Source organism: Elephas maximus, chromosome 17, assembly GCF_024166365.1.
Source record: "Elephas maximus indicus isolate mEleMax1 chromosome 17, mEleMax1 primary haplotype, whole genome shotgun sequence".
In the NCBI taxonomy this organism is placed as follows: Eukaryota; Metazoa; Chordata; class Mammalia; order Proboscidea; family Elephantidae; genus Elephas; species Elephas maximus.
The window spans coordinates 13,897,639-13,916,575 of NC_064835.1; the positions used below are offsets into that span (position 1 = coordinate 13,897,639).

The window sequence follows — 18,937 nt, forward strand, 5'->3', positions numbered from 1 at the left end:
TTCTCTTGATCGCCACATCTAGTAGGACCTTCTTTTCCCAAAGCCTTCTTTTAATCCATCTCCCTGCATCCTCTTCTGCCCTATCTCCACCTTATTGAACATGATTTCTGTCCCTGCTCACACACCCAGCTTCTTTCTAGATGTATTTAAATCACAGCGTGGACTGCCAGAGTCTCCCCCAGACTAAATCCATTTTGTTGCCAGGCTGTCAGTGCCATCCTTTTTGACCGCTAACTCCTAACCAGCAGGCAGTGTTTCTGGGTTGTTTTTGTACCATGCCAAGCACAATATGGTGGCTTTGTGCATGCCAAGCACAGCAGTGTGATGGGGATGATTCTTCTTTCCCTGTGTGCAATGGCTGCTGAAAAGACCTTCTTGCCATCCCTCATCTGGGCCAACAGAGCTGGAGAGAGCTTTCATAAGTAACTTTTCTTAGAGAGAGATATGGGTAGAAGCAGCCACGTGGAACATGGCATCCTCAGGCAAAGAGCCAGGGCTCCAACTTGAGACATCCCCCAGGATGTCTCATGTAGACCTTTAGTACGTGGATCTGGAGAGAAGGACCTGAAACATGCACACTTGGTTAATCAAGTGTCCGGGTACTAAGGGGTTAATCTGGTTGGGGTCTTGCAGAGTGGGGATTGAATGGACAGCAGCTGCAAATCAGGAACACAATCTTCTGTGAACCTAGAGAGAGAGGACCACTGCTTCTGTATTCAGATATTTTTAACCAGCTCTCTTGCTGGCCGAGCCAGGCTGCCAAATTAAGCAATTTCACAGAGGCATCGAGGGAAGTTTTATTACTGCACGTCTGTATGTTCCAGACTTTCAGACAAATTCAGACAACACAGTAAGTCATAAAGCGAGAGCCATTTAAATAAGTCATGTTATTTCTATCGCCATAAACCTGCAGTCAGTGTTATAACATTCATAATTTCGAGACCAATGTGAAAATCCCTCTATGCAGACATATTTAATTAGTGCTGAACTAGCCTTTAACTCCAAAGCTGTATGGTATTGTAGTTGATGGGGAGGGCAATGGGGAGTGGAGACAGTTCTTTAGCCTAGAAAAAAGATTTGCTTCCAGGACACACTGCGGAACAATTGAGTTGGTACTTTTGGGCAAAACTATTATTGCCATGCAATTTATTTCTTTGTAATGTCTTTTATGTCCTTGGATTGTATTAAGGAGTGAGAGTCTGTATAAGAGCCAAAGGAAATTTTAAAGGCAAGATCTTATTCTCCCCGGAGATGGTGGGCACCTTCACGGATCTCTAGATTTCACGGACTTGTTGGTAGATTTCTTCTGGGATCCTAGATTCTGTCCATGACTATGTCGAGTTCTGACAAACTAAAGTAACAGAGAAAGGGAAAGGTTACCCAAAACTCAACAGTGAACAGCACATGAAGTTTGTGTGCTGTGCTTTTTGACTGAGAGACTTCCCTGCCAAGGAAGGCTTCTTGGTGGAAGTGCAATTTGAAATGAAACTTGAAGGATTGATGAGATTTGGCTTGTGGGAAGACAGTCCAGGCAGAGGAAAAAGACTAGGTGGGAGTGAGCATGGTACAGAGGGTCAGGAGAAGGCGGAGGCAACCAGAGGACATCAGTAGCAGGAAAGTGAAAGACAAAAGAAAAGACATGGAACTAATTTCTAGAACAAAAAATACCTATATAAAGCCTAACTGTATACTAGAGTATAAAGAGAGGAAGACATAACATTTATTTAGACTTTACTTTGGGCTCAATATATGAGGCTATTAATCCTCAGAACAACCCTGCCAGGTAAGTATTGTCCTTATTTTGAAAAAGAAGAAACTGAAGCTCAAAGACATCCCCAGGCCTCTGTGGCCCCCAAACACGTGTTCTTTCCAGTACAACACACTGCCTCTCCACAACTCTAGACTTACAGTCAGGAGATATGGGTTCATATCCCAACTCTGGTACTTAATAGCTAGCTGGGTTGAGTCACTGAACTGCAGGTTCTTCATCTATAAGATAGGGATAATAAGATTTACCTTACTTTGCAGGTTGTTGAGATAAAGTACACAAAGATGCTCAAGACAGCACCTGGCATGTAGCAGGTGATCAATACATGCTCATGGAATCAGAATCCTGTACATGGCACGTGAGTGAGGGGTTCACTGAACCTTTGATCACCCCGACTGAGGATGACAGTGGTGCTGCTCATGTGGCATTTATCAAGCTCACTGAGCTGTACAAATGAGTACACATACACTTGCATGCACGCACCTGCGTGCACGTATGCATGCATGCACACGCACACACACACACATTCCCACCTCTGACTGCTGTTCCTTTCTCAAGCCTGTCTTCTCCTTGACCACCCTCAGCTCTGGAGTGCCCGGAGAACAGCCATTTTGAGGAGTGCATGACGTGTACGGAGACCTGTGAAACCCTGGCCCTGGGCCCCATCTGTGTGGATAGCTGCTCTGAGGGCTGTCAGTGTGACGAGGGCTATGCCCTGCAGGGCAGCCAGTGTGTTACCCGGAGCGAGTGTGGCTGCAACTTCGAGGGGCACCAACTCGCCACCAATGAGACCTTCTGGGTGGACCTGGATTGCCAGATCTTCTGCTATTGCAATGGTACAGACAACAGCGTCCACTGTGAGACCATCCCCTGCAGGGCTGATGAGTACTGCACGGAGGAGGGCGGCCTGTACTACTGCCAGGCCCGCACTGATGCCTCCTGCATTGTCTCAGGCTATGGCCACTATCTGACCTTTGATGGCTACCCCTTTGACTTCCAGACCAGCTGCCCATTCATCCTGTGCACCACAGGAAACAGGCCTAGCTCAGACACTATCCCCAAGTTCATCGTCACAGCCAAGAATGAGGACCGGGACCCATCGCTGGCCTTGTGGGTCAAGCAGGTGGACGTGACTCTGTTTGGCTACAGCATTGTGATTCACCGGGCCTACAAACACACTGTGCTGGTGAGTAGTCACAGGCTGGATCTCAAGAGTTAGTCACGGGGATGCTGGGACAGGGGTCACAGGTAGGCTGGAGCTGAATCAGGCTAGTCTAGAATCCAAGGGTTAGAGCGGGGAAGGGTCCTGGAGATTTTCTGTCACTTAATCTTACAGATAAGGAAACCAAGGCACAGAGAGAAAAATGATTTTCCCAAGTCACGGAAAACTAATTAAGAGCAGACGCAACTCTAGAAATGGAGCCTTTTACATTGCAGCATAGTCTATCACAAAGACTTGGGAGTCACCAGACCTAGATTTGAATTCCACTGTGGCTACTGCCCTGGGCAGTCACTTCCCCTCCTGGCTCAGTCACTTCATCTGTAAAAGAGAACACATGCCTAGCACAGATTAGGCGTCTATAAGAGGTGCCATTGTCATAACTCATCTCCTTCTGTCTTTTAAGATCAGAATTTCACTTACCTGCTTCTGGCCTCCTTCTATGGAGTCCCTGGATGGTACAAATGGTTAAGCACTGGGCTACTAACCGAAAGGTTGGTGGTTCAGATCCACCCAGATGCACATCAGAAGAAAGGCCTGGTGATCTACGTCTGAAAAACCACAGCCATTGAAAACCTTGTAGAGTTCTACTCTGACACACGTGAGGTTGCTGTGAGTCAGAGCAGTCTCGATGGCAACAGGTTTTGTTTCGGTTTTTGGCTTTTTTTTTTTTTTTTTTGGTCTCCCTCTAGTTCTTCCATCTCCACAGTTGGTTTCCACCGGATCCCAGGAGTTCAGGAGCTTTGAACTCATTCGGAGCATTCAGGGGATGTCCTACAATCTCTTTATTCACCTGTGGCTTTAGTTTTACCGTTTTCTACCCTTACCACCCAAAGAGCATTCCCTTTGACCATGAAGACAGATGAAAAGTAGGGATTGAGAAATTCCATGTACTCCTTGTCATCTAGCCTGACAAGATCAAACCAGAAACAGGCCCAGTCACTCCTTGGCCAGTGTCTTCCTCTGAACATAACTGAAGACACTAACAAGCAAGCCAACAGCCTCTGTCCTTAGCATTCTGGATGAGCTGATTTAGGATGTGGGCTCTTAACGTTATTATTGTAGGTCCTTGTCATAATTTATCCACCCCTACTGTGGTGGCATGGCGGTTAAGAGCTACAGCTGCTAACCAAAAGGTCGGCAGTTCAAATCCACCAGGCGCTCCTTGGAAATCCTATGGGGCAGTTCTACTCTGTCTTATAGGGTCACTGTGAGTTGGAATTGACTTGATAGCAACGGGCTTTTTGGAAGGGGACCCTGGACCCTGGTGGCCTAGTGGTTAAGAGTTCGGCTGCTAACCAAAATATTGGCAGTTCAGATCCACCAGCTGCTCCTTGGAAACCCTATGGGGCAGTTTTACTCTCTCCTTTAGGGTCACTATGATTCAGCATTGACACAATGACAACGAGTTTGGTTTTTCTGTAAGGAGGCTTCTTTTCATCTTGTATATTCTCTTTAAAATTCTGAGTCATTATTAGAGTTACCTGAGCAACTACACTGATTTCTTTTCTTCCTTGAGATTTTCCTAAACCCATCTGCTCCTTTAAAGATCACAGTCCAGAAAACCTATGGGGTAGTTCTATTCTGTCACATGGGGTCATTATGAGTTGAAAATCAACTTGATGGCACCGAACAGCAACAACAACTTCTCTGACAATGAGAGGTTCCCAAGCCTCTTGAACTGTGTTCCCTTTCACATCTATTGGAAATCTACCTTCTTAGTCTCTAAGGTAGAGATCTTACCATGCCCATTCTTTGCGTTTTTGGATAATATGAATCTAAACTCCTGGTTGTTTCCCTCTATGCTTTCGTAACAGTGTGTTCCTGTATCCATTACTGCATTTATCGCATTGTCTCTTACCGTGGTGGTTGCCTAACTCACTCAATATTAACCGTAGGCTTCTTGAGAGGTGGGCCCACACCTAATTTATCTTTATGTTGAATGAATGTGCAGTGATTTGCAGATAGTGACACTCAAAACATTTTGCCAACTGGATGAATGAGATGACATAATAACCTCATTCTTCCAAGGTTCCTGTCACTTTCGTTTTGCTACTGGTCACTTCTTCAGCAATTGGGGGGATTAAATGGCCATTGAGACGAGTCAGGAATGTATCAGATGCTTTGCTTTTAGCCCCATAAGATTCCCAGCAGACATCTGGGTAGCTGTAGTTGCCCGTTACAATAACTTTCCTCTGTTGCGTTTGCATCGCGTCAAAACGAACGTATCAATCATTTTGTCCATGTCGCCTACGTCATTTTTGTCTTTTTCTTCTTTTCTCCTCATCTGATATATTTCCAGCCTTAGATTTGCAAATTTTCATGCAGTTACCTATTTCCTTGTCATTCAACACTCTTCCACCTTTCTAACTTACAGGCTTTTTTCTTTTAAAATATAATCTGTTCATAGATCCTGTCCTAACCTAGCTTATTATGAAATAATATTTTATGCTTTGGGTTGCGTGCACTTGGCATTGAGGTACATGGATATCTGAGGCCACACGTGTGGTTTTCTGACCTCTCCCCAGTTATTTTCGCAGCTAGACCACTGGATCCTTTCCAGGGTTTCCCTCCCCCTCCACATTCGGGCTAAGTCCCTAGAAGGTCAGCTCACCTTCCAGGCATGTGTCCTACCCAATCTCATGAGATGTGTTCATGGCTAAAGTCAAGGTACATGAACCACACAGCTGGCTTCTTCCTCACACAAAGAGATGAAGAGCGGGCTGGATAATGGGGGGGAAGTGGGTAAAGAGAGAATAATGAGCATCGAGGAGGAACTAATTAAAAAGGTGGGAGACCCTTTGCCAGGACCCTTCTTTCTAAGCCACCCAAATGTCCTAAGTGCCCAAACTGGGAACAGGATATGCAGCCTTCAAATCCCTGACAAGAAAACGAAGTTCAGGATTCATTGAAATGTTCTTTTCTTTTGGGGCCTGGGGGATAGATTTAGCAGTTACTTTGAATTATTAATATGCATCAGAGGATCTGCTTATTCAATGATTTGCATTTGTTTTTCCCATGATGTTATTATTAGTCACCAGCTCTCCCTGAGCCTGAAGAATAATGGCCATCATAATGACAGTGTGAAATGAAGTGCAGGCAAAACACAGCCCAGAGCCCCCGGTCACTGCCAGTGCTCTCAGCAATGGAGGGTGACAGGAAAGTGACTTCTTGGGACATGGGATCCCCTATGACTCTGCCCTTTTCCTGCATTGAGCAGCACTGCAGGGTGTGGGAAAATGCACAGAGCCAAGGGAAAATAGAGATAAACCTGCTCTCCCTCTACCAGGCAGGGATGTGGGGGTGAGCAAGAGAAGGGGAGACACCCCTAGGTGCACCATGGTGCCCACAGCTGCACTGTCCTCAATTAGAGCCCAGCAGAGGCAGCATCTCTCCTGCCATCTCCCCTGAGGCTTCAACACAGCCAAGAACTTCATGGCCCAGGCCAAGGGGAAGGTTTTCAGGATGCCCACACCAGTCTCCTGTGTCTTTATGGCCTATTGCCAGTGCTGTGGCCATCAGAGAAGAGTGTTTGAGTATCACTCTAGCTCAGTCTAGTTCAACAAGCCTGTATTAACTTCTATTCTATGCCAAGCCCTGGGGCACAAAAACAAATCAAACATGGCTTCTGTCTGAAGAGTGCTCAGAGTGCAGTGGGAGAGAAGGACACATTAACAGATAATGTAACATGAGGGGCTGCAAGGATGTCTCCCACAGAGGACAGTGACAGCACAGCAAAGGGGCTGCCTAAGCCAGCCTGGGGGCTTCAGGAAAGGCTTCCTGGAAGAGATGGCCCAGAGCTGAGCCCTGAAGGGGTACATTAGCCAGGCAGAGAATGAGGTAAAGGCATTCTAGGAAAAAGAAACATCAGTGAAGTCCCAGAGGTATAACACAGCTTGGGGTAGGTAGGACCTCAGAACAGTTCCTCTAGGGAGCATGAGGTGGGGAACAGAGAGCTGGCTGAAGAGGCTGTAGAAGTAGGTTAGGGTCAGTTGTTTAAAGCAAAGCTCTCTACTGAAATCTAATACATGGTCTTAGTACCAGTACTTAAAAATGTTGACTACATTTGCCCATGTGCACTCCCATTTGTCTGTCTTCTTCTCTTCCGCCTCTGCAGCTTCCTCCTCCATCCGTCCATCTATCTCTGTTTCCATACCAACCACTTCTTTTTCTCTGACCTCCTCTCCCATAGGTCCCTCTGCATTTCTCACTCACAAAGAGAGAGAGGGCAGCGACGTTGGGATGGAGGTCAATTCGTGGGGCTTCAGAGACAAAGCCAAGACAGCCCTGTGAGAGGGAGGGTATTCTTTCTCAGGCTTCTCTTTGGCAATGGCAGACTTTGCAAGCTTTTTAGCTTTAATCCAATTATGTTGCTTCCCTGAGGTATTGCTTCCTGCCTGAAACCGGTTGCCCAGAATATAAAATGTGGAACGCTTAGGAAGAAAACCAAACGGACACACACAGGCTTTTGAGTGCAGTGCTTTCAGTTTATTAGTTGTAAGCCTACGAGGCAAGGCAGAGTCCCCACAGGCTCCACTTCTCTTAGCAACCTGCCACATGTGGGTTCTGTGTTTACAGAAGTGTCTACCTCGCTCACCAGACACCCTCTCGCTGCTCTGCCCACCCTCCACATACCTGCCGCCTAGATGGTGGGCCATCAACATCCTCTTCTCTTCCTCCTTTCTAACCCACTCTCCCCTGTGCCTGACTCCATTTCGTCTTCCTACTTAGGCATCTTGTCCGTCTGTCATCCCCTCTGCCTATTGGGTTTCCAACCTGTCCTTTCCTATGAGGTCCACCAACACACTCATTCTAAAGCATTTTTAGAAGCCTTGACCTCGATTTTCAACAAGCTGCTGTCCACTATGTCTCCTCTCCCTTATATCGAAATTTCCTGATGGTCGGCTCTGCTTCCTTATCGCCTATTTCCCATGTGACCTCTACAATCTGACTTCTGGCCTCATCATTCTACTGAAATCTCTTACTGAAGTCATTGATGAATCTTCGGGTTTTTTTTTTTGCAAAACGAACGGGGATTTTTCGGGCTTTATCTCTCAGAGACTCTCTGCCCTGTGTGACGTTGCATACAAGGCCCTCCTCTGTGGTCCAGCCCTGCCCACCTCTCCATCTTCGTCTCCCACATCTCCTAAGTCCACACTTTATGCTCTAGCAGCACTGAATTGCTGGGAATCTTTGTGTTTCTCATGCTTCTTCTCCCCTCCGGGTCTTTCCTCATGAGGTTCTGTCTTCTGGGAACTCCCTTTCTTCACTCCCATTCCGCTTTGATTGGCCAACACCAACTCATCCTTTAAGACCAGGTGTGGGCGTCATCTTCTTCAGGAATCCCTGGGTCTGTCCCCAGGATGACTCAGGTACCTGTGCATCTGTTTATCTCTAGTGCTGCTTTTCTCAGATGACATTGTTATTTTCTGTTTATGTACCTGGCTCTCCCATTTGCCTGTGATCTCCTAGACAGAGGCCCTGTGCCTTATCCCAGCATTTAGTACAGTGCCTGGTAGGCAGTAGTGTCAAATTCCTGTCTACTGGATGGATGAATGAGTTCTGCCTAGAAGAACGTTCATAGAAGAAGAAATAGTTGAATTGAGTTGAGTTTTGAAGGGTGAGTATTGCCCAGGGGGCATCCTTGCTGTCTTAGGTCAGGTTCCCAGAGGCAGAGTCGAGAAGGGGGTTTTTAGAGAAGTGAGGGAAACAGTGTAGGGCAGGGGGTGAGACCTTAGTATGTGGTCTAAGCAGGAGTCCAGCTTCAGCTTGATCCATTGACAGCTCTGGAGCATGGATTATACCCCAAAGTTAGTCTCACCTTAGGCAAAGGGGCAGTCCTTTGTACTCCTGTGTCAGTCAGTCATTGGTTGAGGGCTGCATTTGAGGGGGTTGGGTTGGGGTTGGGAGTCATAATGTCCTGGGCAAGGTGGCTTCCATTTGACAATGCCAGCAGTGAGTTATTACTAGCCCACAGACACAGTGGCTGAAAAAAAGAGGACCTGGGTGGGACACCCAAAGCATCCACCACATGTGCGAAGAGAACAGTCTAGGAAATGGCAGGGTAGAATGACGCCACTTGGTCCATTTGGGGGACTGCAAACTGTTGGGAATGGCTGGAGAAGAGGAAGCAAGTAGGCTGGGACTGAGAGGTGGGCCTGGTTCCTGGAGAGCCCTGTGTGATGGGCTAAGGCTGTCAGACATTTTACTTAAGCCTGGGAGAGGGTTTTCAGTAGTGAATGAACTGTTTTCAATCCCCTTTTAAAATATCGATATGGCAGCAGTGAGTGAATGGAGGATGGGGACAGTTCTGCTGCCAGGAGGACAAGTTAGGGGATTATTCAGTTGTCACGGTGAAAGTTGATGAGAGTCTGAACTAAGGCAGTAGCAGTGCGGTGAAGGAAGGTGTCAGACAGGAGAGTGAAGCTGGAGCTCAGGAGAAAAGGAGAAAAGGCAACATTAAAACACCCCAAGAAGCAGCCACCTACCTGTCCCCCAAGGAAGCCCAGCTTGCATCTTAGGCCTGGTGCCCATTCTTGCAGTGGGGAAGCAGGCAGCCTCTATTTTCCACCATGGACTACCCACGCCAAGAACTATAGGATTCAGCTCATCTGAATCAAAATAGTTCAAGGGCAGTGCAGTTCTGGAGTTTAATGTTAACACATATCTCTGTTGACTGAATTAAAAATGTATAGTAAGACATATGTTCAAATGCTTTCTCTGTGTGAGGCATTGTGCTGGGCTGGAGAGGAGGGAAGGAAGTAAGGGGAAAGCGGATATATATATCAGTAGTATGTGGCTCCTGCCCTGAAGTTGCTCAAAATCTTGTAGGCAAGACAGAAACGTACGCAGCCAATCATAATATAAGGCAGATTGTCACATGTGCTTCAAAAGCATTGTACACATACATGCTTGATCTTGGCCAGAGGTGGAGATGGCTACAAAAGAAGTATAAATAATATGCCCTGGTTGCTCATAGAACTGAGTGATTAATTCTGACCACAGGCTTGGAAAGTCTTGCTTTGCATAAGAGGGGACATTTGAACAGGGTCTGGAGGATGAGAGGGATCTTGATGGGTGAAGAGTGGGATCCTAAGCAGAAGGAACGGCAAAGTCAAGTCATGCTTTCAGGGTATAAAAAGTCCCAAAAGGATTAATAAATTGGGACTTGCCTAAAATAAATCCACCATCGAGCTGGAAATAGAAGCTCAGGAGTTCTAGGTTGTGGTATTTTAGTCTGAACCTTAATTGAAATCTTATTACCCTTTCATTACCTTGGAGAAAACGATTTGAACTCCTGGGGGAAATAATGCTATGTAAACAGAAGGTACTGAAATAAATAGGTGTATTTGTGTACAAAAGATCATCATCTAAGTCTGTTGAAATCCTAATAATAATAGTTGACTGACATATACAACACCAAGTGCAAAGCATTGCATTCAGCCCACTTAAACCCCCTCTGGGACTCCTCTCTTGCGACTGTTCGTGAGGAGAATTGCTGAAAAATCTCTGGGCCAACTGTATTTCTCCATCTCTACCTTCTTTCTCTTACAGGTCAACAATGAACGGCTCTATCTACCCCTGAAATTGGGACAAGGGAAAATAAACATCTTTTCCTTTGGCTTCCATGTGGTCGTGGAAACTGATTTTGGCCTGAAGGTCGTGTATGACTGGAAGACCTTCCTGTCAATCACAGTCCCCCGGAGCATGCAGAATAGCACCTATGGCCTATGTGGCCGCTATAATGGCAACGCTGACGATGACCTGGAGATGCCCATGGGGCTGCTTGCATCTAGTGTCAGTGAGTTTGGGCAGAGCTGGGTGAAGAGGGACATCTTCTGCCAGGTTGGCTGTGGGGACCGCTGTCCTTCCTGTGCCAAGGTTGAAGGGTTCTCCAAGGTCCAGCAGCTGTGTAGCCTGATCCCCAACCAGAACGCTGGCTTCGCCAAGTGTCACAGCAAAGTCAACCCCACCTTCTTCTACAAGAACTGCCTTTTTGACTCTTGCATCGATGCGGGCGCGGTGCAGACTGCCTGTAGCTGGCTACAGAACTACGCCAGCACCTGCCAGACTCAGGGGATCGCAGTGACCGGCTGGCGGAATTACACGTCCTGCTGTGAGTTCTTCCGGTTATCTCTCCTTATTCTTCATTGGTGAGGGAGGCCAGGCTTTCAACTCCAAGGAAGTCAGAGCAGTTGGGAGAGTAGTTTAAGGATATGCACTTTGAAACTGGGTTTGCTATCCGATACAAGAAATTTAAACTTCCAGAGCCTCTATTTCCTTGTCTATAAAATGGGCTAATATCAGTTATTTCTTATGTTACTCTGCGGATGAAATAAGATCCTGTGTATAAAGCATGAGACATTGATGGTTCAGTGATAGAAATCTTGCCTTCCACGTGGGAGAGCAGGTTTCTGTTCCCAGCCAGTGCACGTCACGCATGGCCACAGCCTACCAGGGGTGGCTTGTGTGCTGCTGTGATGCCAAACAGGTTTCAGAGGAACTTCTAGACTAAGACAGACCAGGAAGAACGGCCTGGTGATATACTTCTGAAAATCTGCCAGTGAAAGCTCTATGGATCACAACCAAGCAGTGCTTTGTTCGGTTGTGCATGGGGTCGCCAACTTGATGGCGGCTAACAACAAAAACGACATGTAAAGCACAGAGCACTGTACGTGGCATTTGAACTCAGCTAGTGCACAATCGGAAACCCTGGTGGCATAGCGGTTAAGAGTTCAGCTGCCAACCAAAAGGTTAGCAGTTCGAATCTACCGGGCACTCCTTGGAAACCCTATGGGGGCAGTTCTACTCTGTCCCATAGGGTTGCTATGAGTCAGAAGCGACGGCAACGAGTTTGGCTTTTGAGGTTTTAGTGCACAATAAAATGTTAACAAGAGACTAATGAGGGAAGAGTATGTTAGTTACTTAGTTCTGGACTCTCATGGGCCCATCGTTGTGCTGATATTATATGCTTTCCCCACGTGTGTTGTTCAATTTGATTCATATATGTCATGCATCAGTCTTTGTGCTTATGGGAAAACAGAATGTTAAGAGCTTTAGAAAAGGAGTCAGAGCTCCTGGACTCTAGCCTGGGCTCTGTCTTAAGGGTCTGTGTGACCTTGGACTGATCCACTTTTCCTCCCCGGTTCTCAGTTTCCCCCTCCGGAGAGAAGCGATAATGCTGCCTACACCATTTATGTTACAGAAACTTTAGGAGGATCGAATTAGGTAATTGAAAGCCTAGCACACTCTATGCATGCTAAGTGGTATTGTTGTTACATAAATGGCTTGCTCTGAGCCAAGGCCCGTGCTAAACACTTTATCAAAATTATCACATTTATTCTTCTCAAGAACCCAATTAGTCAGGGAGAAACAGACTCATTGGAGCTAAGTAACTTGCCTAAGGTCTCAGAGACAAAGTCAGTATTGGACCTTCTAACCTCAAAGCCCGTGTTGTTAACCCATAACTACACTGGTGTCCTGGAATATATTGGAATAATTTGCCCCCATTTAGCACATCAGAATAGGAAAGTTTCAGAGAGAAACCACTGCTGGTCTTTGGCCAACCTGCCTTGGTCTATTTTCCCATCTCCATTTCATTAACTATAGCAGATTTCTTTTCGAAGGCCTGTTTTTATAAAAAGGCTACAAATTGATGCTGAATGCATAGAGCTCTAAATAAGTGATTCAGCAGGGCTCCTGGAGAATAAACTCCCTTTTCATCCTGGAAAGGGAGCTTTCGGTAAAAAACCAGAAAGTGTGTTATGGTTTAATGCTCACAGTTAGTTCACGTTCTACATGATTGGATTCAGGTAGATTGGCGGGGAGGGTGTTGCGGGAGGGGCGGGGGAGAGATACCAACACTGGTTCATCCAGTCCCAGTCTCTGAGCCAGGGGCTGGGAGGGTGATGCCAGCAGGGGTGACTGTCCAGATTCATTGGCCTCTGCTGATTTCAGTAAAATAAACAAGCCCATACAGAAGTCGGAATCGACTTGGTGGCAATGGGTTGGATACAAAAGTCAGGGCCTGGATAAAGCCCCAGAGCCTCTCTGGATTCATTGGGGTCAGCACAGCAGGGCTAGAAAGCATGCCTTACTCTAAATCAGAAACCCAGGCCCTGTACCCAGAGGCCTAAAAATGGTGCAGGATGGGGAAACAGCTTTGTAAAGGGAGACTTGAGCCCTACTACAGGGACTTCATTCTTTTTACCTATAACCATGGGGCTGTACTGCTCTCACAGGTGGCTGGGATTGGGGGATGGGGGTGGGGCAGACCTCGGGTACGCCAAAACCATTGCTTCTATCTGTAGTGTACAGAGAAGCGCATAGGTGAGAATCATTTTGTAGAGGGGGCTCGTGAGAGACCAGAAGGAGCTCTTACCTCAAATCATGGGTCTCAACTTTGGTCACTCATGGAAAAGAAAGGGAATGAGTTAGCAGGCCCCATAGCCTGACCTCTGAGGAAAAAGGTCCTCCCACATCTATAGAACTTGGATAGGAAGAAGGGATATGAAGACATTTTTTCCTGTCTTGCTGTCCCCTTTACCAGAAACCCTTCTCCCCCCCACCTCAAATTTCTATTCAGACCTTGGTCCCCCCCGCCCCCCAGTCTACATGGACTACACTAGTAATGGACAGCTCTGTCCATTGCTCTCAGAGCCCAGCCATCCTCCCTCATCCTCCGCCTTGGTTTCCTGTCTGTCATAGACCAGATGCATCCCACAAGTCCTAGGCTGATGCGTCACAGCGAGTAGGTGATCTAGAATTGTTTCCTTCCCGAGGAGGTTTAGACCTTCCCCTACCTTGGCATTTCAGGACAGGGCCAAAGATACAAAAGAGACAGCACCTGAGGAAATGGTAGTCATGACTGGAAAAAAGTAAAGGTAAAATAACCAAAAAGTACATACGCTTTAAAGACGGCATGTGAGTGAGGATGGGTGACGGGACACAGTTGGAGGCGGCTTAGTTTTCCATCTTGGAGTTTAGAAGCAGAAAAGAGCTGTGGGAGACTGAGTCCTAGTCCAGCCATTCAGCTGGAAAGATTGGTGAACACAGAAAGCCTGACTTGAATATGGTTGTCTGTAATTGTACCTGATGTGACTTTAACCTCTGAGAATTGAGGGCAAGACTAACAGCCTCTCTCCTATTCTCTCAAGAACTAATGCAATTTAACATTCACAGGTCCAAATATAAAAAAATGGTCCTTTTGGGAGAAAGGGGGTTAAACCAGATTTGCCCTTTAAATTTGTACTTTACTGGTAACAAGGTAGAATGCTGATGCTTTTCAATGATATTGGCTGTTCCTATCAGTGGGATAATTTATTACTCAATTACCTTATTTGTAAATGCATCAGAAATCCTCTTAACCCAAGTTGAATAAATAGGCTTAGAGGAGGAAGGGGAAGCAAATTGTCTTAATTACTGACTCTGCCTTAAGACTCATTCAGCTGAGTCCGTCATTCTTTCAGTCCCTTAATGGGGGACTTAAAGTACTAGATGGTGAGAGTGCAGTAAGTGGAAATAATAAATAAATAGCAGGCATTTCCCTCTTACTATGTGCTAGGCACTATTGTAGTGTGGTAAATAGGCCATCTCATTTATTCCTCACCGTGACCCTGTAAAGCAGGTATTATTTATAGTCCCATTTTACAGATGAGGAAACTGAAGTTCAGAGAACTTAAGTGGCTTTCCCAGCGACACTCAATTGGTAAATAGCCCCAGAAACAGATGCTGCCCCAATGGGCAATACTGCCTCCCTAGGCTTGGTCAGGCCAGGGGGGCCCAGGGAGCTGGGGAGCCCCATCCTGATGCCGCAGAGGGGATACGGCTCTGAGGATCAGTCTGGGGAGGTGTCTTCCAGCCTAGTAGGGCCACTTGAGAATTGAAATGTGGCAATGTTTCATAACCCAGGCCACCCAGAGCCCGACCTGTGGTAAGTGGGCAGTCAAGGTCGGTCATTGTGGTCGTTGTCCCATTTCTTTTTATCAGAGGCAGCTTTTGCTACTTCAGAGTCCTGGGTCCAAAGTCCGGTAATTAAGGTTTTTCTTACCAGTTTCTCTGAAACTCCAATAAATGTTTGTTGGATAACTTAAACTAAATTTAGACTACTACTACAACTACTACTATTATTAGTAGAAAAACCATCATGGGAGTACCAAGCACTGTACTGGAAAATTTACACATTGCATCTTATTGTATCCTAACAATTACTTGATTAGGGAGATACTGTTAGCCCCATTGTATAGATGAGGAAACTGAGGTTTACAGAGGGTAAGTAACCTGTCCAGGGTGATAACTGCTGCCAGGGCTCAAACCCAGGGCAGTGTAAGTCCAAAGCTCTTGTCCATTCTATTGCAGTACGTTACTCTTCAAGGCGACTCATTCACCTCCTCTCTGCGTGGGTCACAAGTGTTCTCAGACCACTGGCCACAGCAAGATTCTCATTGGTGACCACAGGAGAAATGCAGGGTGGAGCCCTATCACCACGCCACAGCTCTCTGTACTTCACCTGGGAGATGAGCAGGCAGAAAACCAGTATCAGGGATTTAAAGTTTGCATGATTCAAGTATTTATTTACCAACTGCCGTGTTCTCAGTACTGTGTTGGCTGCCGTGGACGCCATGAAAGGATCAGAAGTGGAAAAATAGTTTTACTCTAGTCCAGGAAATAGGGGCAACATACCTGAAACCACAACTAACCCAAAACCAAATCTTCCGCGTTGTGAGGTGAGCATCACGCACACATAAAAATGAATGATCCAACAGTACAAAAGCAATAATTTGGAGCTAAATGGAAGAAACATTGTCATGAAAAATCCATGGGCAGAAAAGTGTGTATATTATGCTGCCATTTATGTAAAAAAAAGTGGAGAATGAGATACACGTCACATGTGCCAGTACCTTAAGCTCACCCCACAACATGCATGTCCACCTCAGTTAGGCATTTCACTTGACAGTCTCCCGGCGCCCACCCCGCTCATCCCTGCCTTTAGGTCCTCACTCGTATTGTTCTTCTTCATTCCTCCCTTCTTAATCCTCTAAGCCTATCCAATTCCCCATTCTTCAACCCCAGCTAGAGTCTCACCTTACCCATAAAACTTTCCCTCTATGCCAGTGCCAGCTCATCTTTACCCCAGAACTTCTACAGAACCTTTTTGTAAACCACTCATTTATGATCAGTGGGCCCCTGAGCCCCATGGCTTCTGAGGATCTCAACAAACAAGGCCGAGAAGAAGGCAAATGTTATGTGAGGAGCCTCCAGCAAACTCCATCTGCTCATTGGTCCATTGTTTAAGCAGTCATAAGTCAGACACAGGCTTTCCATAAACAGAAAAAAAAAAAAAGTTGCAGTCAAGTGGATTATGACTCATGTGTATCAGAGTGTGACCCCATGTGTGTCAGAGTAGAACTGCTCCACAGGGTTTGCAATGGCTGATTTTTAGAAGTAGATTGCCAGGCTTTTCTTCCAAGATATCTCTGGGTGAACTCCAACCACCAACTTTTAGGTTTGAAGCCAAGCTTGTTAACCTTGCAATATCTAGGGACTCGTCTATCACAAGCAGGGAGGGTAGTAATTAGGAAAGGTGGGAGATACCCCTACACACACACACAGGTGCGCGCATGTGCGCGCGCGCGCGCGCACACACACACACACACACACACACCCCTGTATCTCCCTAAGTGGGCCAGCAGTGGCCAGGAGAAAATCATTTACAGTGACTTGTGACTGTGCAAGTCTTGATTTGTCTCTTCTGTTCCAGCTGTCACCTGCCCTCCCAACAGCCATTACGAGAGCTGTGTGAGTGTCTGTCAGCCCCGCTGTGCCGCCATCCGCCTGAAGAGCGACTGCAACCATTACTGTGTGGAGGGCTGTCAGTGTGACGTGGGCTACGTCCTGAACGGCAAGAGCTGCATCCTGCCCCACAACTGCGGCTGCTACTCAGACGGCAAATACTATGAGGTACGCGAGGCAAGCCCTACCTCTCCTCCTTGCCAATCACCATGTTTCTCTCCAATGCAGAGAGGTGGGCAGGGGCAAGGAAGACAAGTCAGATTGGATGAGGTGCCTGCTCACCGCATACCAGATTTGGAAAAGCCTGGGCCTGGCCTTCCTCCCTCCCCAGCATCTGCAAGGTCTCAAGACACCTGCCTGTCCTCATTCACATTGTGCCATCTCTCTGCCATGCCTTTCTCTAGGGTCTTTGTTGTTAGCTGCTGTTGAGTTGGCTCCCAACTCATGGCAACCCCATGCACATGGGGATGAAACACTGCCCATTCCTGTGCCATCCTCAAGATCGGTTGCAGATCAAATGGTTGTGATCCATAGCATTTTCATTGGCTGATTGCCAGGCATTTCTTCCTAGTCCATCTTAGTCTGGAAGCTCCACTGGAACCTGTGCAGCGTCATAGCAACATGCAAGCCTCCACTGACAGACGGGTGGTGCTGTGCGTGAGGTGCGTTGGGTGGGAATCAACAGGGTCTCCCACATTGAAGGTGAGAACTCTACCAATGAACCACAACTGCCCTCTTCTGGAGTCTGGGCCCTTCCAATTTCTCCTATGATAAATCCTAGTTGGAAAGCCCCTGATGTGGCTGTAGTTTGGAAATATGGTGGCTGTGAATCTGACATTTTTAGCTGTCTTAGCTGAGGACATTCTTTTCTCTCTCTCGCTCTCTTTTTTATATTTTTATTGTGCTTTAAGCGAAAATTTACAAATCAGGCCAGTCTCTTGTACAAAAATTTACATACACCTTGCTATACACTCCTAATTGCTCTCCCCCTAATGAGATAGCACAATCCTTCTCTCCACTCTCTCTCCTCATGTCCACTCGGGCAGCTTCTGGCCCCCTCTGCCCTCTCATCTCATCTCCAGACAGGAGATGCCAACATAGTCTCATGTGTTTACTTGACCCAAGAAGCTCAGTCTTCACCAGTATCATTTTCCATCCCATATTCCAATACAATCCCTGTCTGAAGAGTTGGCTTTGGGAATGGTTCCTGTCTTGGGCTAACAGAAGGTCTGGGGACCATGGCCCCCAGGGTCCTTCTAATCCCAGCCTGATCATTAAGTCTGGTCTTTTTACGAGAATTTGGGGTCTGTACCCCACTGCTCTCCTGCTCCCTCAGGGGTTCTCTGTTGTGTTGCTAAGGACATTTTAAAATAATTTTTATTGTGCTTTAAGTGAAAGTTTACAAAGCAAGTCAGTCTCTCATATAAAAACTTATACACCTTGCTACATACTCCCAATTACTCTCCCCTCAACGAGACAGTCTGCTCCCTCCTTCCAATCTCTCTTTTCATGTCCATTTCACCAGCTTCTAACCCCCTCTACCCTCTCATCTCCCCTCCAGACAGGAGATGCCAACATAGTCTCAAGTGTCCACCTGATCCAAGTAGCTCACTCCTCACCAGCATCCCTCTCCAAACCATTGTCCAGCCCAATCCATGTCGGCTTCGGGAATGGTCCCTGTCCTAGGCCAACAGTAGGTCTGGGGGCCATGACCACTGGGGTCCTTCTAGTCTCAGTCAGACCACTAAGTCTGGTCTTTTTAGGAGAATTTGGGGTCTGAATTCCACTGTTCTCCTCCTCCCTCAGGGGTCTCTGTTGTGTTCCCTGTCAGGTCAGTCATCGGTTTTGACCGGGCACCATCTAGTTCTTCTGGTTTCAGGATGATGAAGTCTCTGGTTCATGTGGCCCTTTCTGTCTTTTGGGCTCTTAATCACCTTGTGTCCTTGGTGTTCTTCATTCTCCTTTGATCCAGGTGGGTTGAGACTCATTGATGCATCTTCGATGGCCGCTTGCTGGCGTTTAAGACCCCAGACACCACTCTTCAAAGTGGGATGCAGAATGTTTTCTTAATAGATTTTATTATGCCAGTTGACTTAGATGTCCCCTGAAACCATGGTCCCCAAACCCCTGCCCCTGCTACACTGACATCTGAAGCATTC

The 18,937-nt window shown here is 46.8% G+C and overlaps 1 protein-coding gene across 1 annotated transcript in view; it reads left to right on the forward strand.

The window, feature by feature from the left end:
- Positions 1-18,937, forward strand: part of TECTA (tectorin alpha) — a 100,776-nt gene that overhangs the window by 50,518 nt on the left and 31,321 nt on the right. The window contains exons 10-12 of the mRNA XM_049856799.1: positions 2,353-2,954; positions 10,542-11,103; positions 16,747-16,946. Of these exons, the coding sequence (XP_049712756.1) occupies positions 2,353-2,954; positions 10,542-11,103; positions 16,747-16,946 (1,364 nt within the window). The remainder of the gene's footprint in view (positions 1-2,352; positions 2,955-10,541; positions 11,104-16,746; positions 16,947-18,937) is intronic.